The following is a 17623-nucleotide window of genomic DNA, read 5'->3' as shown; positions in this document are numbered from 1 at the left end:
ATTTGCATGGGCATACACTCTTTTTCCATTTTACATATCTATTTTTACACATATTCACATTTTTTAAAAAGCTCTTTAGAGAGCTGTTCACAATCTTTAGGGCCACTTGGTGCCAGTACATGATTTTGAAGGTTTATAAAAATGTTGCCATGAAGTGCAATTTTTGCCTCTATTTGTTCCTGTTTACGGTCAAGTTCAATTTCTGTCACACTGTTGCATGACAGTGTTATGCAAACTGTGCAAGATTGAGGAACTAGATACCAGACAGGCTATTAGTTCTTTCCCGTAAAACCTCACCTATATTTACTTTCCCGTAAATATAGGTGAGGCCAAGCACACACTTATTTATTATTCATGCTTTCCATATTCTTAGTATTGACAGCATGCAGCTGTCCTTTCTGTCCTTTTGGTAATCTACTGTAACCTTCGTACTGGTAATGAGGTTTTAATGTACTAAAACTAGAAGAAACTGAAGAAACTTAAAACCTGTGTTTATGATGGCTTAAAAAGTGGAAGCTTTATATCTTCCAAGTGCGGTGGAAAATTCTTTCTGGAGTTCCCCTGATAAGTGTGGTGAATGCAGCATGAACACTGACTCTTCAACAGCTTGGTTATAAGCGACACCTGTTCACTTAGTCTCTCTATACTTGCCTTCAGCTGAAGGAAGGTGATTCTTGGTGTTATATCATCTTTGTCATATTTACCACATTGAATAACAGCTTTAAAGTGTTAATATATGCAGGTAGTTTAGTGATAGTGCAACAGTTCAATCTGTGAGTGCCACTGTTAAAGTTGATTTGGTGAGCTTGTTTCTATTCTTGTATTTACATCTAATTTCCAGCTGTGCCTCAGGCTTCAGTGTTTCAGTTCACTTTGTGTTTTTTTAACTGCTGATTGATGTATTTATTTTAGCTGTTACATGCACCACTGTGGTCACCAGGCTGTTGATCCTCGAGTGTGAAATTTGTGGAACGTGTGCTTAAAGTGGCTGTTCTGAGGCTGTTCATCAGTTGCTATGAGCCACATATTCTTAGCACAGTTCAACAGTTTGCCTGATAAAATAAGTAAATAAATATACCTCTTTTTTTCTTTGGGCATCAAACTTATTGTAGAACATTTAAAGACCATAGTGTGATTAATATTTCATAATATATGGATTTGATGGAGGTTGCAAAAATTAATTGGGTGAAATAAATCTTATCAGATATCCATACTATAGTATACACTGGAACACACACAACTTACTTTCCTAATTCTGAATGGCTACAGATGAATCCAGTCACTTTACCATATCCAAAAATAGGGGACAGCCAGCAGACTGTAGCCAACAGATTTGCTGTGTTGGTGTGGCTGCCAAAGACTAGCAGGGTGAATGCTTGCCAGTATGAGAACATGAACTCCTGTCCTTTCTCAGATTACTCTGATACTTGTTTTTGATATAGAGTCATTTGTCACTTCACATGTGTGCTTTCATAAATGTTGTTGGTTCAGGGAGCTGCTGATAAGCTTCATGGCTGGTTTGTGTTGGTGTTTACTTAGTATAACTGTGGTTTTAATCATGCATTCATGCTGCATCACAATACAAGCGTCCAAAGTTTGTAGATGAATAAAAAGTTTACTTAAGTCTCGCCTTGATCTTTTTCCTTCTTCCAGTCAAGTTGATTAACTCTGCCAAGGAGGTTATATTATTGGCAGCATTTGCTTGTGTGTGTGTGTGTGTTTCATTCCTTCTGTCTGTAAATGCCATACCTTGAAAAGGTTTGAATAAATTCTGATAAATCCGTGTAGGAGTGTAGTATGGGGGGTCATGTTAACCATTAAAATTAGACTTGCATCCGCCCCAGTCTCCAAACGCCAACTTAAGGATTTATTGTTGGAAAATTAACCAAAATTGTTACAAATTAAAAACTATGTAACTAAATGTGGTGTGTATTGTTAACATATCAAAAGCACTATATAAAGATCTAAAATATCATGTCACATTTGATGTTAGACCTCTTCTTCAGAGTCAATAGACTGATCTGGTCAAAGTGAGTTTATTACTGCCATTGTTTAACAGCACATGGGCATACAGGTAATGGGGGTTGTAAATATCACATTACTTTGGATCTCTGACCTCTTCTTCGAGGTCAAATAAGGTCCACCTTCCACAAAACATTAGGGAAATGATAACGATATATGAGGATTTTAAATATCAAATTATAATTTGGAGGTCACATTTGACCTCTGACATCATTTTTACATTTCTCACATGCCTTTCTTTCAAGTTGACGCCAAAATGTGTTGCAGCTTTAAAGGCAGTATTGTCAAAATAAAGAGAATGAGGTAGTTAAAAACATGCTATAACATTATATAACAAGCTTGAGTTATTCATGTCCACTTATTTACAAATAACTCGTTTTATTTCAAGAAGGAGAGATTATTAGAAAGAAACGAACATGATTTATTGATGTACAGAGTTTAGATAGAGGTATTTGGCGGTTAGAATTCAATGGCCTGTCTCGAAGGAAAGGAATCCCAGCGGTGATAGAGATTACAGCAGGGAACCCTGGAGTCTAGACGCTGGTGGTGGAGATGAAGATAGAGATGATGAATGGAGCCTGAGTGATGAGAGGTGGTGATGGGAGGAGGTGGGATGCATGAAGGCGTTTGCAAAGGAGAATGACAGAGGTTCAGTGAGATCTAAAGTATGCTGTGTGAATGCTGACTGACCTGAAGAAGGCCAGGAAAAAGATGATTGGACCAGACCAGTGTTATTGCAAACAGCTTGATAGTGCGGGAAAGAGGAAGTGACTGAAGCTTAGATTTAGCAGGCAACACCTGGGAGCAGACAGATGTTAGAGGTTTCATCTTCCTTACTGAACTTACCCATAAGCTTTGTTACTAAACATTTAAGGAAAACATTTTACTGATATAAAGGAATGCCCCACATGAACTATATTCACAAATAAAAATTCATAGAAATAACAAAATTATACTCAAAATGATGGCAGGTATATTAAAACGCGTTCCAGGAGAAGTAACAAAAGCATGCACTTTTGCGCTTGTTTTTACTGCATTACAAAGTTTTTAAAGTATCTTTTAAAATCACAAAGAAACGAAAATGAATGTGTGCAAAACCACAATACCATTTCTTTAAAAGTAAATACTGCGCAGAGATTGAGCTGGTTGGTGAAGGTTTGCGCAGCTGTACAAGGCAGAGAAACAACACAGTGTAGGGCACCTGACCTTCAAACAGTTGTTTCTCTTAAGGAAAAAAAGTGAATAGGCTTGAAGAAGGAAAATCAAAGTGAAGTTTAAGAAGGCTTAAAGGGTTTATTATAACTTCCACGGCTTGCCAAAGGCTACGCATTCAGTCCAGCGATGTGCCCTAGAGCTGTTTACTTGCTGCTGTTCTAAATTTATCACAACTTTCATGCAGTTGTTTGGTCACGTGGCCCCCGTGACGTACCAGCACTCGTTTTGCGCCTGTGTCATAACGGAACAACTCATCTCTCAGGATCAGCTGTAGATCTGATGCCTGCTACGCGCTCTACATAGGTTTAGTTACAGCGGGATGATGGGTGATATGTACCATTACCCGGTTTTCTTTGAGTGCTACGGTCTCCGCGAAGAGCATATAAAAGGAATAGAAACATATTTCCGTCGCGCCATCTCGGGCGGAGGAGACTGCGGCCCACTGATGAGACTGGGTGAGGACGTCTATGGTATTGCTTTCAGATATGAAAAGGGTAGGTCAATCATTAATTTTAATATGGGTACATATATTTAAATATATTTCGTATGCTTTTTCACGAGACGTCATATAGTTGTCGAAGTATGCAAACTGCGAGTCATAATTATTTGTTTATTATTTTCCTTTTGCTAAGATTTGCTAAAAACAGTCAGAACAACGAGGTTTAAAATTTTGAGGAAAAACTTAATGATGAGCTGCATGAAAGAAAACCTGAACAGGAAGAGTCTATAAGGGTCTATCGAAAGTGAAAGTTAACCATTAAGTTAAGGCTGTGCGACATAACTGAAACTACCAGTTATTATGTAACTGGTGGTATCTTCTTCTCTATGGATGAGCAGTTAAGGAGAAGACTGGAATATTGCAGTACACTCAAGTACAAATGCAGTTTTTGTTGCATCAGCGGAACAAATGTGGGTTGACAGATGTAGTAAAATCGGCAAGTAAGTAAAATCGGCTGTAAATCCAAGTGCAAGTTGTTGAAACGCATTTGTAACATATGACAGGCATGAGATGTAAAGGATAAAAGGAAGGAGGCTTTAAAGAAAATAATTTACTATATATATATATATATATATATATATGTATATATATATATATATATAATTTTTTAAGTAAATGTAAAACAAATCCACTGTGTAACTCCAGATGTGTGTCTACAGATCAGCAGCGAGTCCTTAAAAGATCAGAGCATGTTTTGGAGCTTGGAGATCGTCATTTGGTGATCACAGTCCGAGAAAGTCTGGAAACTTACACCATCCCCACTGCTGCAGTAGCGGTACATTTCGTATATTAATTTAATCAAGGTTTTTAAATGTGGAATAGCTAATAAATTTATAGCTATAAGAACACACACAACACACACACATCATCATCAAATCATCAATTTATATATACATATATATAGGTGGTAAGGAGGTCTTTGTTGCAGATTGATACCTCCTGTCATTTGCATTTCTTCCCAATCACAGACTCCTGAGAACATTCCTGCCTCGTCTCTTCCACCAAGCGATGAAGAGTATGAACTACACGTTGATAATTATCTCCTTCGTTACCTGAAAGAATGTCCACATGCTCAGCAAGAACTTGAGAACATGCTTGCCTGTTTAGCCTGCTCTGCTGATCTTTACTGTGAGGAGGGGAGAGTTTTAGTCAGGAGGCTCGCTCAACCTGGTGCTGCAGATGAAGTTAGTGATTGGAAAGCTGAGGTAGACGCTCTCTTTGGTGGCTACTTGTGCCATTATGAGGTAAACCCTGACAAAGTTGAAGCTTTGGTTCAGTCCAGCAGCTCTTGTCAGACTGCAGGTGAAGTGAAGGTGTACACAGATGAGTCTGGGATGGCTGTTGTTGTTGGAGAACTGTCTCTGGTTCATGCCAGGTTGTTAGACATCGAGCAACCTTCAAGTTTACGTGACAATATGGCATCTCTGAGTTTGAGTGAGGAAAGCACAACCATTGCTAGCTACAGCCTTTGTGATGGGCTCCAGGTGTTTGTGTGTCAGGGTGACATCACCAAGCAACACGCTGATGCTCTGGTAAATGCAGCCAATCAGGACTTGGAGCACTCTGCAGGTGTTGCTGCTGCACTGAGTCGAGCTGGTGGTCCTGAAATACAGAGAGAGAGTGATGAATTAGTGAAGTGTTTTGGGAAAATTCCCATAGGAGAAACAGTAGTGACCACAGGGGGTAACTTAAAGTGCAAGAAACTGCTTCATGCAGTTGGGCCTGTAGGTGGAAAAGCAAGTAACAGAGATAAGATGTTACTGGAGAAAACTGTGCATTGTGCTTTAAATTTATCAGAAATAATGGAGTTTCAGTCCATAGCCATTCCTTGTATCAGCTCAGGTGTCTCTGGGGTTCCTCTCACTGTGTGCACTGAGGCAACTGTTGCTGCTGTGAAGGACTTTGGCAGTGTGGGAGGTCGAAGTGTGAGCAAAATCATCCTGATTGATAACAGAGTGGAGGTGATGAGGGCCATGCAGGAAGCATGTGACAGGCTTCTCCAAGGGATAGATACACCTGATGAAGATACAGCAAGAGGAGCCACTGCCAGAGCTCCTGGAGGCAGAGTCCACATGGAGGTCATTCAGGGATCGATCGAGAGCCAGCAGGTGAGAAACGCTGCTGTAATTAAAATAAACAACACCTTGCAATAAAACACATTTTCTAAATCGCCTGCTCTTCTCCTAGGTGGATGCTTTGGTGTCTCCTATGGTTGGCCATGATCCTCTCTCTACCCGTGTTGGAAATTCTTTGTTTGAAGTAGCTGGACCACAGCTGACCACAAGGTTTAGAAAGGAAGCAGAAGATGAAACAATGCCTGGTGACTCAGTACTGCTGGAGGGCTTACCTGGACTTCAATGTAATGCAGTCTTCTTCCTCAATCTCGTTCCCTGGGATGGTGACCCAGACGGAGTTGCAGTCCAGGTGAGATAGTGAAGGAATGATTTTATTATTCTGCCTGTTTGTGAGGAAATTTTTTAATGAAGCCATTTGTCATAATGCAGTATTGTTATGTGTTATAGGTTCTTCGAATGGGCATCAACACAATACTATCTTCTTGTGCGAAGAAAAGATTCAGATCTGTTGCTCTTCCCATCCTCAGTGCTGGGATGGCCCTGCAGTTTCCTGTCAGTGAGGTGGTGAGGGCTTTAAAGGAGGAAGTTCATGTATTTGAAGAAGAGCGGGTGGGCATCACACCACTCCTGATCCACATCGTCATTCACCCCGATGACGAGGAGTCACACAAGGTAATGACAAAGCACTTTTCCTTAAATATTGGCTCCTAACCATTAGTGTGCTGAGTGTTGAAAAACACTTTGGAAAAGTAAAGTTACGTTCCATATCAATATTTGTTTCATTTTACTTTGTAATGAATCGTTTTTCTTCACTCTATTACATGAACTACACAAGATAATAATAATTACTTTTTTCATCTGCATTTGCATCTGATGAGTTTTTACAGGGATTGCTATTGATGTTGATACTTTGTTGTCTTTGCAGGCATTTGATGTTTTCCAAAATGACAATTTCACTCAACATGTTCACCAAAAGGTCCATGATCTAGGTGAGTATAGAATACTGAGAAAGAATGAAAAATAATAATACCCAAAGTGCTGGAGTAATGCATCTAAATTTACTAAATTAACAGCCTGAGGGCAATAGCTCAAACTCTTAATGGAGTGGATTATTCAGACAGTCCAATATTTCATTATCCTTCCTAATGATTTCCTTTTATTAATTACCAGATACTTCTTCCAGTAAACCCCTTTGGCTCTAACACTAGTTTTTCATTTAGAAGTGTGTTTTTTGTAAGTAAAACTATAAACCATCTACTGCTTACTGTTCAAAACCTCAAACCACAAAGAAACATCTCTCTTTGCAGCAGCAAAAAAAAAAAAAAGAAAAAAAGCAAGAGAGAGACAAATGTACTTAACAGAGTCAACTTTCTCCTGTAGAGTCAACTACGATGAGGTTGGTCCTGCTGGGAAAAACTGGATCAGGGAAAAGTCACCTGGGTAACACCATTCTTGGAGAGGAGCTCTTTACCTTTTATGACTCTCCAAACTCTGGAACAATGAAATGCCAAACAGAAACCAAAACAGTCAGTGGAAGAAGCATCACTCTGATCGACACCCCTGGTTTCTTTGACACAGGAAGGTCTGAAGAAGATCTGAAGCCTGAGATAATGAGCTGTATGACAGAGTGTGCTCCTGGGCCTCATGCTTTTCTTATTGTGCTTCAAGTGGGTAAATTCACAGAGCACGAGCAGGCTGTCATCACTAAGATAGTTCAATGTTTCTCAGATGAAGCTCTAAAATATGCTGTAGTTGTTTTCACTCATGGTGACCAGCTTGACAAAAATATAAAAATTGAAGATTTTGTCAGTCAGAACAAAAATCTGAGTGATCTGGTGTCAAAGTGTGGTGGTCGGTGCCACGTCTTTGATAACAAACACTGGAACAACAACCAGCCAAATAACTACAGGAGCAACCAGTTCCAGCTGGAGGAGTTGCTGAAAACAATAGAAAAAATGGTGGTGGAAAAAAACGGAGGTTACTACACAAATAAAATGCTGCAACATGTGGAGACGGCAATACAGAAACGGGTCGAGCACATTTCGTACTCAATGCCAGATAAAACTGCAGAAGAGATCAGAAACCAGGCTAAATCTGATGTGTGCAACAGCTTTCTGACCAAACTGACAGGGATTGCAACAGGAGCTTTGCTCGGTGCTTTTTTTGGTGTAGCAGCAATGGTTGGATTAGCTGTCACAGCTATGAATAACGTAATGTTAATGAACGCTGTAAAAAAGGCTCCAGCATTAATGGGAGTGTCGGCAGCAGCAGCAGGAGAAGCAGCTGTAGGAGTTGCTGGAGCAGCTTGTGTGGCAGCAGCAGCAGCAGGAGGAGTATTTGGTGGCTTCATTGGAAATGAAGCAGCTAATGATGCTAAGTCACCATCAGAAGCTGCACAGAGAGCGTGTGAGGCTATAGTGGAGAAAGGAAAGTCTCTTATCAGGTTTAAGTGAGATTTTTATAATTATTATCCAGGTAGTGGAAGGGAAAAAAGCATCTTATTTTTTCTTGATGTTCTTACACTCCACATAATAACTGCATAATAATACTACATACATCGAAGAGAACATGTTAAATTATTTGGAATCAGGTTTGTTGGCAAATTGTTGAATACTTATCTAGCAGTTACCTTTTTTGTGGACTTTTTGCATAATCTTCTGAGGGCCTTAATGCATATTTTTTTCCTGTGGACGAATGTCTCAGACCGAGAAGCATCACAGACAAATAAGTCAACAAGTAAGTCAAAAAACTGTGGTGGGAGTTGGTTTTGTTAACTTGTCATGAAATATTTAGTCATGTTACATATTTCTAAGATATTGTTGACCCTGTTTTGTCCCTGTTGCTTTTAAGCAATAAAAAAAACCTAATTTCTGGGGAGTTTTCCATTTTGTCCAGTTCTTCTTTCGTTTTGAGAATACTGCTTTTAGGCAGGATTGTTATACTGCACTTACATGCTCTGATCAATGGGGGGAACTCTAGCAAAGAAATGCATGTGTGTCATGAGATGCCACTACCAGCAATAAGAAGGTCTATTAAGTATAGTAGTTATGTTTGCATATGTGAAACACCCACAAGGCAGTGAGAGGTCAAGTTCTGGATCTAAAGAGTAAAGCAAGGCAAGAGCAGTGTGTTAGTAGTACATGAAATGTTGGATGTTTGTGGTTTGTACTCGTAGTCCATATATTTACTGTGCAAGACTTGGATAGTTACCTTATTTTATTAATGAGCAAATCTGTCCTGGATGTACAGTTTGGGTCATCCCGCATTTACATTGTTTTATTGTATTTTTAGCTTAATCTACCAGCATTTAATCTCATTGCAGATTTAGTTTTTCTCCAAATCTGTTTTGCTAGCTTTTTTCACCCTTACAGACTTGGCAACCGTCAGTCTTTAGAACGACTCCTTTGTGGACTTGAGAAAAAAAAAGAGTGAGTTTGTATTTTTTGCATTTTATTGTTATACATGTTTTAAAAACATGCAGTTGATTCTTGGTTGTTTTAAGGTTACTTTGTGGTTAACAGTAATGTGTAGGAGATGACACAACAATGAATGGACAACACAAACAAGGCAACAAACAGTACTACAGTGTAAAACTACAATGTAAGCCTTGTTATTCTTCCCCAAGAGCATTCCTCAGACTCTGAAAGATGCAAATGCAGCAGTGAATTATAGACTCTGTATGCTCTCTAGTCTCTATGACTGATAAACTGATTTGTTCTATCTTCCCCTTTAAAATGAATCATTAACGCAAATGTGACGACAATTAAAGTGGGTGGACATTGACTGCACTTCAACACTTGACCTGTTTCCACTTCTGCTGAAAGCAGACAGTTGCTGCTTTCTTTGCCAAGATCTTCAGAGATACATCAACTCAGGGACAGTCCAGTTCTGTTTCTTAATAATACCACAACTAAAATGTCTTGCAAGCAGCAAAGTCAGCAAGATGAGCCACATGGAGTTGACCTGGACTGCATTCAGTTTTCCTGTTCAGTGTGTTTGGATCTTCTGAAAGAACCCGTCACCATTTATTGTGGACACAGTTATTGTAAAAGCTGCATTGAGCATTGCTGGGATGGAGAGGAGGAGAAGGGTGAATACAGCTGTCCTCAGTGCAGGGAGACATTCAGCCATTGGCCTGTTCTCAGGAGGAACAACATGCTGGCTGAGGTGAGGGGACAGAAATGAACTTAGCACAGACTCTGTAGTTCACAGATAACGTAACAGTCGTGTTGTTGCATAAGAAATTATGTAACAATACCACTTTTTCCCTGTAACTGTGTAAATAATTAAAGAAGTGGTTTTGTACTGATTTATACCACCATATTTATTCAAGCTCCAGAGTTGGGCATTTAAACAATGTTTGTGTGAACACACTTCATCATGAAGCCAGCCTCAACTGGCCATCATAGAAAGATGTACTCTTAGACTGTGCTGCAAAGAGAACAGATTTACATTAGATCAGAAACTCAAAATCTCCAAAAACATTCTATTTCTCTTTACAGCACACCATGACATTTTCTGTCTTTCTGTCTAGGTTGTGAATAAGCTGAAGAGCGCCAAGTCAACATGTCCTTCTCTGGTCTATGCCAGTCCAACTGATGTTGCCTGTGACTTTTGCTGTGGGATCAGAATCAAAGCCATTATGTCATGTTTGACCTGCTTGGCATCTTACTGTCCCACTCACCTCGAGCCTCACTACAGTGTTGCTGTGTTGAAGAAGCACGAGCTGGTGGAGGCTACAGTGTCAATACAGGAGAAAATGTGCACTAAGCACAATAAGTTAAAGGAGCTCTACTGTGAGCAAGATGAGCAGCTTGTTTGCTCTTTGTGCACAGTGGATGAACACAAGGGCCACGGATGTATTTCCGCTTCAGCACTCAAGGATAAGGCAAAGGTGGGGCCAAGGAGTCAAGCACATAATGCTACCTTTCAAAGTCCAAATGCTTCTGTGCTCCCAAATGACATGTGGCCATCAGACTTACTCATTAATAACATTACTGATTACTAATATTTAAATGACTCACTGGATGCAAAACTGCCTTCTTGCAGAATCAGCTGGCTTTAAATCAAAGGAAAATCCAGGACAAAGTCCAAAAGAAAGAAAAGGAGCTGAAAGAACTGAGCCAAGCTGAGGAGAGTCTCAAGGTGTGGAAAAGCAATGTTTTCAGATCTGATATGTGCATTTATCTGCTGGGTGAATAAAATAGCTGCTGAAATGAGCTTTAGTGCGTTAACATAGTCCCAGCATTTAGCTCTGATCAAACTTGCAATAAGATTTTTACCGGGCAGCACAAGCAAGTACCGCCTTCAGCACTTGTTTTTGATTTGCTCTTTTTCACCTTTACTTTGAGAAACATGCTGTTGATTTTTCTCATCTGATGACTTCAGTTTAGCATTCTCTCTTTAGATGTGATTTGCGCCCCACAGGTGGTTGTTAACAACATATTTTAATACTTAACAGATTCTCTACAATTGTCTGAGTCTGTGGGGTTCAAAGATCAAGTCGGGTTGTTGTTTTAACTGAAGAAAGATAAACTTTTAAACCAAAAACAGATCTGCGATGTGCCAACAGAGTTCTGCTCTGACTTCCCTGAACGACTGTGACAAGATCTTCGATGAGCTCATCTCTTCCATGCAAAGAAAACAGAGTGAGGTGAAGCAGCTGATTAAAGCCCAGGAAAAAACTGCCACCGCTCAGGTGGAGGACCACCAGTTTCAGTTGAAGGAGGAGATTACAAAGCTGAAGAGAACATACGCTGAACTGGAAAAAGCTTCGGATGCAGATGACCTCATATATCTGATGCAGGTATAGCTGCTCACAACCTAGCAAAGGTTTTCCTGTAAAATACCTGATTTCAAAGGCCTAAAAAACTGAGCACAATTCGATCCAAATGGCGAAAATGAACATTACAGCAGATATCGTAAACCTGTATGAGATCGTTTAGATTTATGATGGGTTTCTTAAAAAAATTACCATTTTTGTCTTCTCCTTATATTTCACAGCATCTCTCCACTTCCTGGGATTCTCCAGATGGCTCACCTGGAGCTCCTCCTCAACGCTCCTTTAAAGACATAACCGAGTGTTTGTCTGAGCTCAAAGATAAACTGGAAATGTCACTGAAAGAAACATGGCCCATGATCTCAGCCACAGGTAACAGTTTGAAAAGAAAAAAGAAAGCGTTGTGGATGAGTTGCTTCATACATACCCAGTGATTTTTTTAAATAACTCCAGTTTGTTTCTTCACAGTTTCATATGTTGACTTCTCACTACCTCCAGCTCCCAGCAGCAGAGGAGAGTTTTTACGTTGTATGAAATTCACTTGAAACATTATAAAATAATATACTAGTCAGTTACAGTTGAAAACAGTGGTAATATTGATCATACTTGCTGTATTTTTTGCCAGATGTTTATCCCCTCACGCTGGATGGGACCTCAAACTATCGTTATCTCCACCTGATATGCGAGAATCGCAGGATGAGGCCTTCACCCGGCCAGGCTTCAGCGCATCTGGACAGATTCACTAAATTTCCCCAGGTGCTGTGCAGAGAGGGTTTGGCAGACCGGTGTTACTGGGAGGTAGAGGGACATGCTCGCACTCTGTCTGTAGCAGTGGCTTATAAAAACATCAGCCGGACATCTGATGAGTCACAGTTTGGCAAAAATGACAAGTCCTGGAGTTTAGACTGCACAGCAGACAGCTTTTTATTCTGTCACAATAATGTAGAAACCAAAGTTCCCGGCTCTGGTCTCTGCAAGATTGGAGTCTTCCTGGATTATAAAGCGGGTACTCTGTGTTTTTATCGCGTCTCTGACCCAATGGTTCTAATCCATCAAGTCCAGACTGCATTCACCCAACCTCTCTATCCTGGTGTTGGGATAAATTATGAATGGTATGATACTGGAGTATTTGCACAGCTGGTTAAGTTATGGTAAATCTTTTCAAAGTGATAGAGATGTTAAACATTTTTAAGACCCCATCTCTAAAGGATCCTCATCCATCACTAAAGCGTAGCAGGCAGAGGTGGGAAGTATACAAATACAAATTCTTTTACTTTTAGCTTTTACATTTTTAAACAAATATCTGTACTTTCTACTCTTTACATTTTCAGCACAGGTTCATTACTTTAGTTTCATTTATAGTGCTTATACTCAGGGGTTAAAGTGGGCCAGAATGAGTGCCGGTCTTTGTAAGTTGTGGTTGTACTTCAGCATCTAGTTAGTCCTACTGAAAAGCAACAAATATAAAGGATTGATTTATTTTTTTTGTGGTAGGTCATTTCAAATGCAACATTTCTATCAGCTCAACAAGTGTCAGCAAACACACAAACTGTGTGCAGTTTGGCGCGCAGTGTTAACGCTAAAGGTTCAGCTGCTGTATCTCACAGTGTGACAAAGTGGGTTAACAGTTGGTATACTCATTACTTGTCTCATAAGTATTAACTTTTTACACATTAAGCACACTATTCTCTACGTATTAGCGATGGCCACATGGCACCGATTCAAGCGGCTCTGTGTTTTTTTGGCCGCCAGATGGCGCCAAATGGGATGTGTTGAAAAGCTTCTGGTAATGAACCATTTTTTGATACACGCTTCAGTTTTTCAGTAAGCTTCATTTGGCCAACACTATTGCAGTTTCCTTGAACAACTGCTCCACAGCAATAAATAAATAAATAAAGGGTGAAGGATAATGTCCCTTCAGGTTCCTGAGTGAATCACATGACTGGTTGAAACCATCGATGCTGTTACGCAAGAAGACAAACAGAAACAGTGGTAACAGTTCCAAACATAAGTTTACATAATCCACATGAGCCAAGGTGTGAAAATGGGTCATGTGATTAGGTAGAGGGTCATTAGCGGGTCCTTTTGTCCCTCTTGGGGGGAAACTCCCACAGGGTTTAAATCTGGGACTCTCCACCATTTGACCTTAGAACTGAAGAAGCTTCTCGGATGAGAGGTGAAACGTCTTCAAGCAACTTAAAGAAGTCCAGACGCTTTTCTTTCCAAGCTCCTTAGACTACGATGACCTGGATGACTGAGAACCTTCACAGACATACTTTTCCATAGGAATGTTTTCTTTAGTTTGTTTTCAGATAATGAAGTGATTTGTCAAGACTATGTTTAACTTTTATAGAGCCATTTAGCTGCATATATGAGTTAATTAGGAGAGTAGTGAGCTTTATGTGATTCTCCGCTATTTGCATTGAGTTTTAATGCCTATTGGGTGCCATTTGGTGCTCAAAAATACGAAAGGTTGCTTGAATCCGCAACTTAAAATGAACTGCTTCATTATGATTGTCCAATCTACCAAGCTGAGCCTGCAGCTTCTGTTTTTTAATGTTGCTTCAATTTTGTGTGATATTGGGCTACCGTTGTGGTGCTTTGATCATGTATGTTTTGGGGATTGAAAAAATAATGTTATATCTATTTCATAAATAAATAATTTTGATGAGTTAACCTTCCTTGTTTAAACATTGGCCATGATGTGGTTTCCCTCATGCTTGACCTCTTGACGTGTGTGAACATAAAAGTTAAAAATCCATCCATCCATCCATTTTCTTTCACTTATCTAATTCAGGGTCACGTTGCATTATATACAATGATGTACAACATACGCATGCAATAGGTTGGGAGTAACCCTTGTGCTGTAAGTTCCCTGCTCTCCCAGGATTATGTTACTGTCCAGTGGACAGAAACCTTTATATATAATATAGTATGGTTTATATGTATAGTCTATTTCTTTTGTATGTTTTTGACCTGTGGGTAGAATTGCTTATGAACGCACACTGTTTCCCTATTTCTCACACCAAAATACGCCACAAATCCTGCTAATGAATCACGTCATTACAAACAACTGAATCAGGTACTGAGGCTGTGATGTATTGAGTGAAGCTTCGGACGTCACTGCTTTATTCTCTCAGGCTGTATCTGAAATTAAGAGCCACGAGTTTCATGGTGTTAAGCTGTGCTACAACTATTTGGATAGACATATTGTCACATCTATCATTGACTTGCTGTCTTTAACAGCTGCTGATAGCTGAAAATTTGCCTGTGAACATGCCATGAGTGGCTGCTGTAGCCAATCAAAATTACTCAAAGAGTGCATTAATGATTTATCTATAAGTAACAAAATAAGCTAGAACAACATCGAAAGAATAGTAGGTCTCAGTTTTCTTACTGAAGGTCAGGGTTAATGATTAAACAACAAGAAGGAAATCAAACAACCATCCCCTGTCCTTTTGAACAATAACATTAACTGGAAATGCTCATGGCTTTTACATAGAAAGTTCCTACTGGTCAAACAAGTAATAGAGGTGACATTTTTTATTATTATTATCTTTTTTTTATTATTATTCATAACTGTTATCCTGTGTATATATTCTTGAACCAAAAATACAAAAAGGACTTGCACTGTATGCATTGCATAATGAAACAGTGAGTCATATTTTCAGGAACTGCACCCACACAACAATCTCCTGGACTGATAGGATGACTTTTTTTCGTAAAAATGTATTGCAATTTCAGTACAAATTTATCCTATTTTTTATAGAAAGTTATTCTTGTGGACCTTGATATAGTGTGCATTTTCCTCCTTTATGGAAAATGTCTCATTCATACCATGACGTTTTCACAACAAGGACCAAAGTTTAGCGTATTTTTAGTCTTTATATAAATAGCATGAAAGTTAGACGTAATCTCAAAGTAAAGGTAACTCTGGCATTGCTTGTGCTCTTGTTTGTTGTTGTTGTTGTTGTTTTGTTGCTGAAGGGTTAACTGTCTGCATGAATTGAGCTGCAGAGATGAGATTATAAAACTGCCCAACTGGAATCTTTCTGCAACTCTCCATGCCTAGAAATGCTGTCCATAAAAATTCTGAGCAAAATCAGTGACAAAGGGAAGCCCTGGGAGTGTGCAACACCCACCAGGAATGAGTGTGAATTAATGCCAGCTATCCTCACCAATCTCCTGCTTTCCTCAAGTCCACTAAACACATGTAGAATGGTTGGGCACACACCCATGCACCCTTTGCAAATTCAAACCCACCCTTTTGAATTTGTGGTTTGTGCTTACTTACAATAAAAGCAACAGTGTCTATATTTTAAAGTTCTTTCTTTTTAATTCAGACAAAATATACATCAAAACTAATAAAAACGAAACATGCCACTGAGTGAAACAAAACAAGGACAAGATTTTAGACCTGCACAAGGCTGGAATGGGCTACAAGACTATCAGCAAGAAGCAGGGTGAGAAGGTCACAACTGTTGGTGGAATTACTCGGAAATGGAAGAAATATAAAATGGCATTCAGCTGCCCTTGTTCTGGAGCTTTATGCAAAATGGGCCTTATATGTTGAGGATTATCATGAGAAAGATGGCCAATCAGGCTCTTATGTAAAGATATTTGCATGAATAATGTAAACTCAATTATACAAACCAATGTACTGCTTGAGATCAGCGTGGTCTAACATTTAGTGTAGATTATTAATACATTGCTGTTATCATCTCTGTGTATTCCTTCTTTCAATTGATTCTCATTCCTGATTTGTTTTACTTAATTATTTAATTTAAAAATAATGATAATTATTATTATTATTATTTAATTTATTTTATTTAATTATTTATTTATTTTTTTGGTCATCATTTGTCATTTGTATCATTTCTCTTTTCCCCCTTTAGTAGTGGGATCGGGGGGTAGTGCCAGAAAGGCTGGCAGAGCACTTGGGACTGACTGTGTGATCACTCAGTTTCTCTGTAGGAAACACCTACTTTTTTTGTTTTGTTTTTTGTTGCCTGTCCCGTTTGGCTCTTTTGCCATCAGAATTATTGTCTAAAGGTGAAGAAAGATGCCCAACGGATTTACTTTACCAAATGGACAATCCCAGCCTTGCCGTAATGGTCTATTTGATTCACCTTTTATTGTTTGTTTTATTTTATTTTCACCTGTAAATACGGGACAGATTTGACTGGGGAAAAGAAAGGGGAGAAAGAAAGAGGGATAGAAAAACAGCGGGGAAGAGGGACGAGGATAAAGGGCGAAAAACAAAAACCAACATAATAAGCAGACAAAAAATACATATATCAATCACCTGGATCACCTGTTGAGAAAGAAAAAAGAGAAAACAAGGAGAAGAAAAAAAAGAGCAACATAATAAACAACATCAGGATGATATATGGGAATATCACAGTAAATACTAAATATTAAACATTATTGTGCAGCACGTCAGATCGACAGCGCACAGTGTGCTTTGAGGTAGGAGCCAAAAAGGTGTAGTTTGTGTGTGTGAGCACCCGTGTGTACACCTGTGAGCATGAGCTCCCTTTTATTTAAAAGGTTCCTTCATGTAATGATCTGCTAGAGGGTGTGGGGAGCCACTGCCCCGTCCTCCAGGGCGTGAAGCAGGTATGGAGGAGATCCAGGCTCCAGACATCCAGAGGCCCTCAGAACACAAGAGACCAAGGAAGACCAACAGAGGGGCAGCCGCGCCACTGTCCCAGAAAGAGCTGAGGAGAGTCCCAGTTGAGGGCTCACTCAGCAGCCGCGGAGCAGAAGCCAGGGGGGGTTGCAGTGACGTGCCCGTGAGCTCCGCCGGCAGCCAGCTGTGCCAGAGTGACTGAGCCCCAGGCCGAGAGGCTGAGGGCACCCCACCCCCGAAGTGGCCCGAGCGAGCCCCAGGCTCCAGGCCCCGATAAGCAGCCACCAAGGAGTGAGCCGGTGGGTACCTGGACGCCCCGGACACAAAGAACCACCAACGCACTGATGTCTGAGGGCGTCTGCCACCGGCAGGGGGAGTGGTGGGGGGAGATAGGCCTCCAA

The 17623-nt window shown here is 39.9% G+C and overlaps 2 protein-coding genes across 4 annotated transcripts; both read left to right on the top strand.

Moving 5' to 3' along the window:
• The first annotated feature begins 3445 nt into the window (after positions 1-3445).
• Positions 3446-8688, top strand: LOC146390799 (uncharacterized). 3 transcript variants are annotated; one of them, XM_084923795.1, is made up of 7 exons: positions 3446-3692; positions 4396-4511; positions 4705-5844; positions 5924-6160; positions 6259-6483; positions 6737-6800; positions 7192-8688. In XM_084923795.1, exons 1-7 carry the CDS (start codon positions 3557-3559, stop codon positions 8262-8264), a joined length of 2991 nt encoding a protein of 996 aa, XP_084779921.1. In that variant the 5' UTR covers positions 3446-3556; the 3' UTR covers positions 8265-8688. The 3 variants fall into 3 exon arrangements, with proteins under 3 accessions (XP_084779921.1, XP_084779920.1, XP_084779922.1); XM_084923794.1 differs by having other exon boundaries at positions 3446-3731; XM_084923796.1 differs by lacking the exon at positions 4396-4511 and having other exon boundaries at positions 3653-3731.
• A 111-nt stretch (positions 8689-8799) lies between these two features.
• LOC146390798 (E3 ubiquitin/ISG15 ligase TRIM25-like) lies at positions 8800-14248 on the top strand. The gene is made up of 7 exons (XM_084923802.1): positions 8800-9978; positions 10346-10705; positions 10861-10956; positions 11384-11617; positions 11815-11962; positions 12059-12118; positions 12216-14248. The coding sequence occupies exons 1-7, from the start codon at positions 9727-9729 to the stop codon at positions 12743-12745; spliced, it is 1680 nt and encodes a 559-aa protein (XP_084779928.1). The 5' UTR covers positions 8800-9726; the 3' UTR covers positions 12746-14248.
• Positions 14249-17623: the final 3375 nt, after the last annotated feature.

The sequence above is a fragment of the Perissodus microlepis genome, chromosome 3 (assembly GCF_051167445.1).
Source record: "Perissodus microlepis isolate ML-2025 ecotype Zambia chromosome 3, ASM5116744v1, whole genome shotgun sequence".
Lineage (NCBI taxonomy): Eukaryota > Metazoa > Chordata > Actinopteri > Cichliformes > Cichlidae > Perissodus > Perissodus microlepis.
The sequence above is the reverse complement of the archived record's forward strand: the minus strand, read 5'-3'. Positions and strand labels throughout refer to the sequence as shown.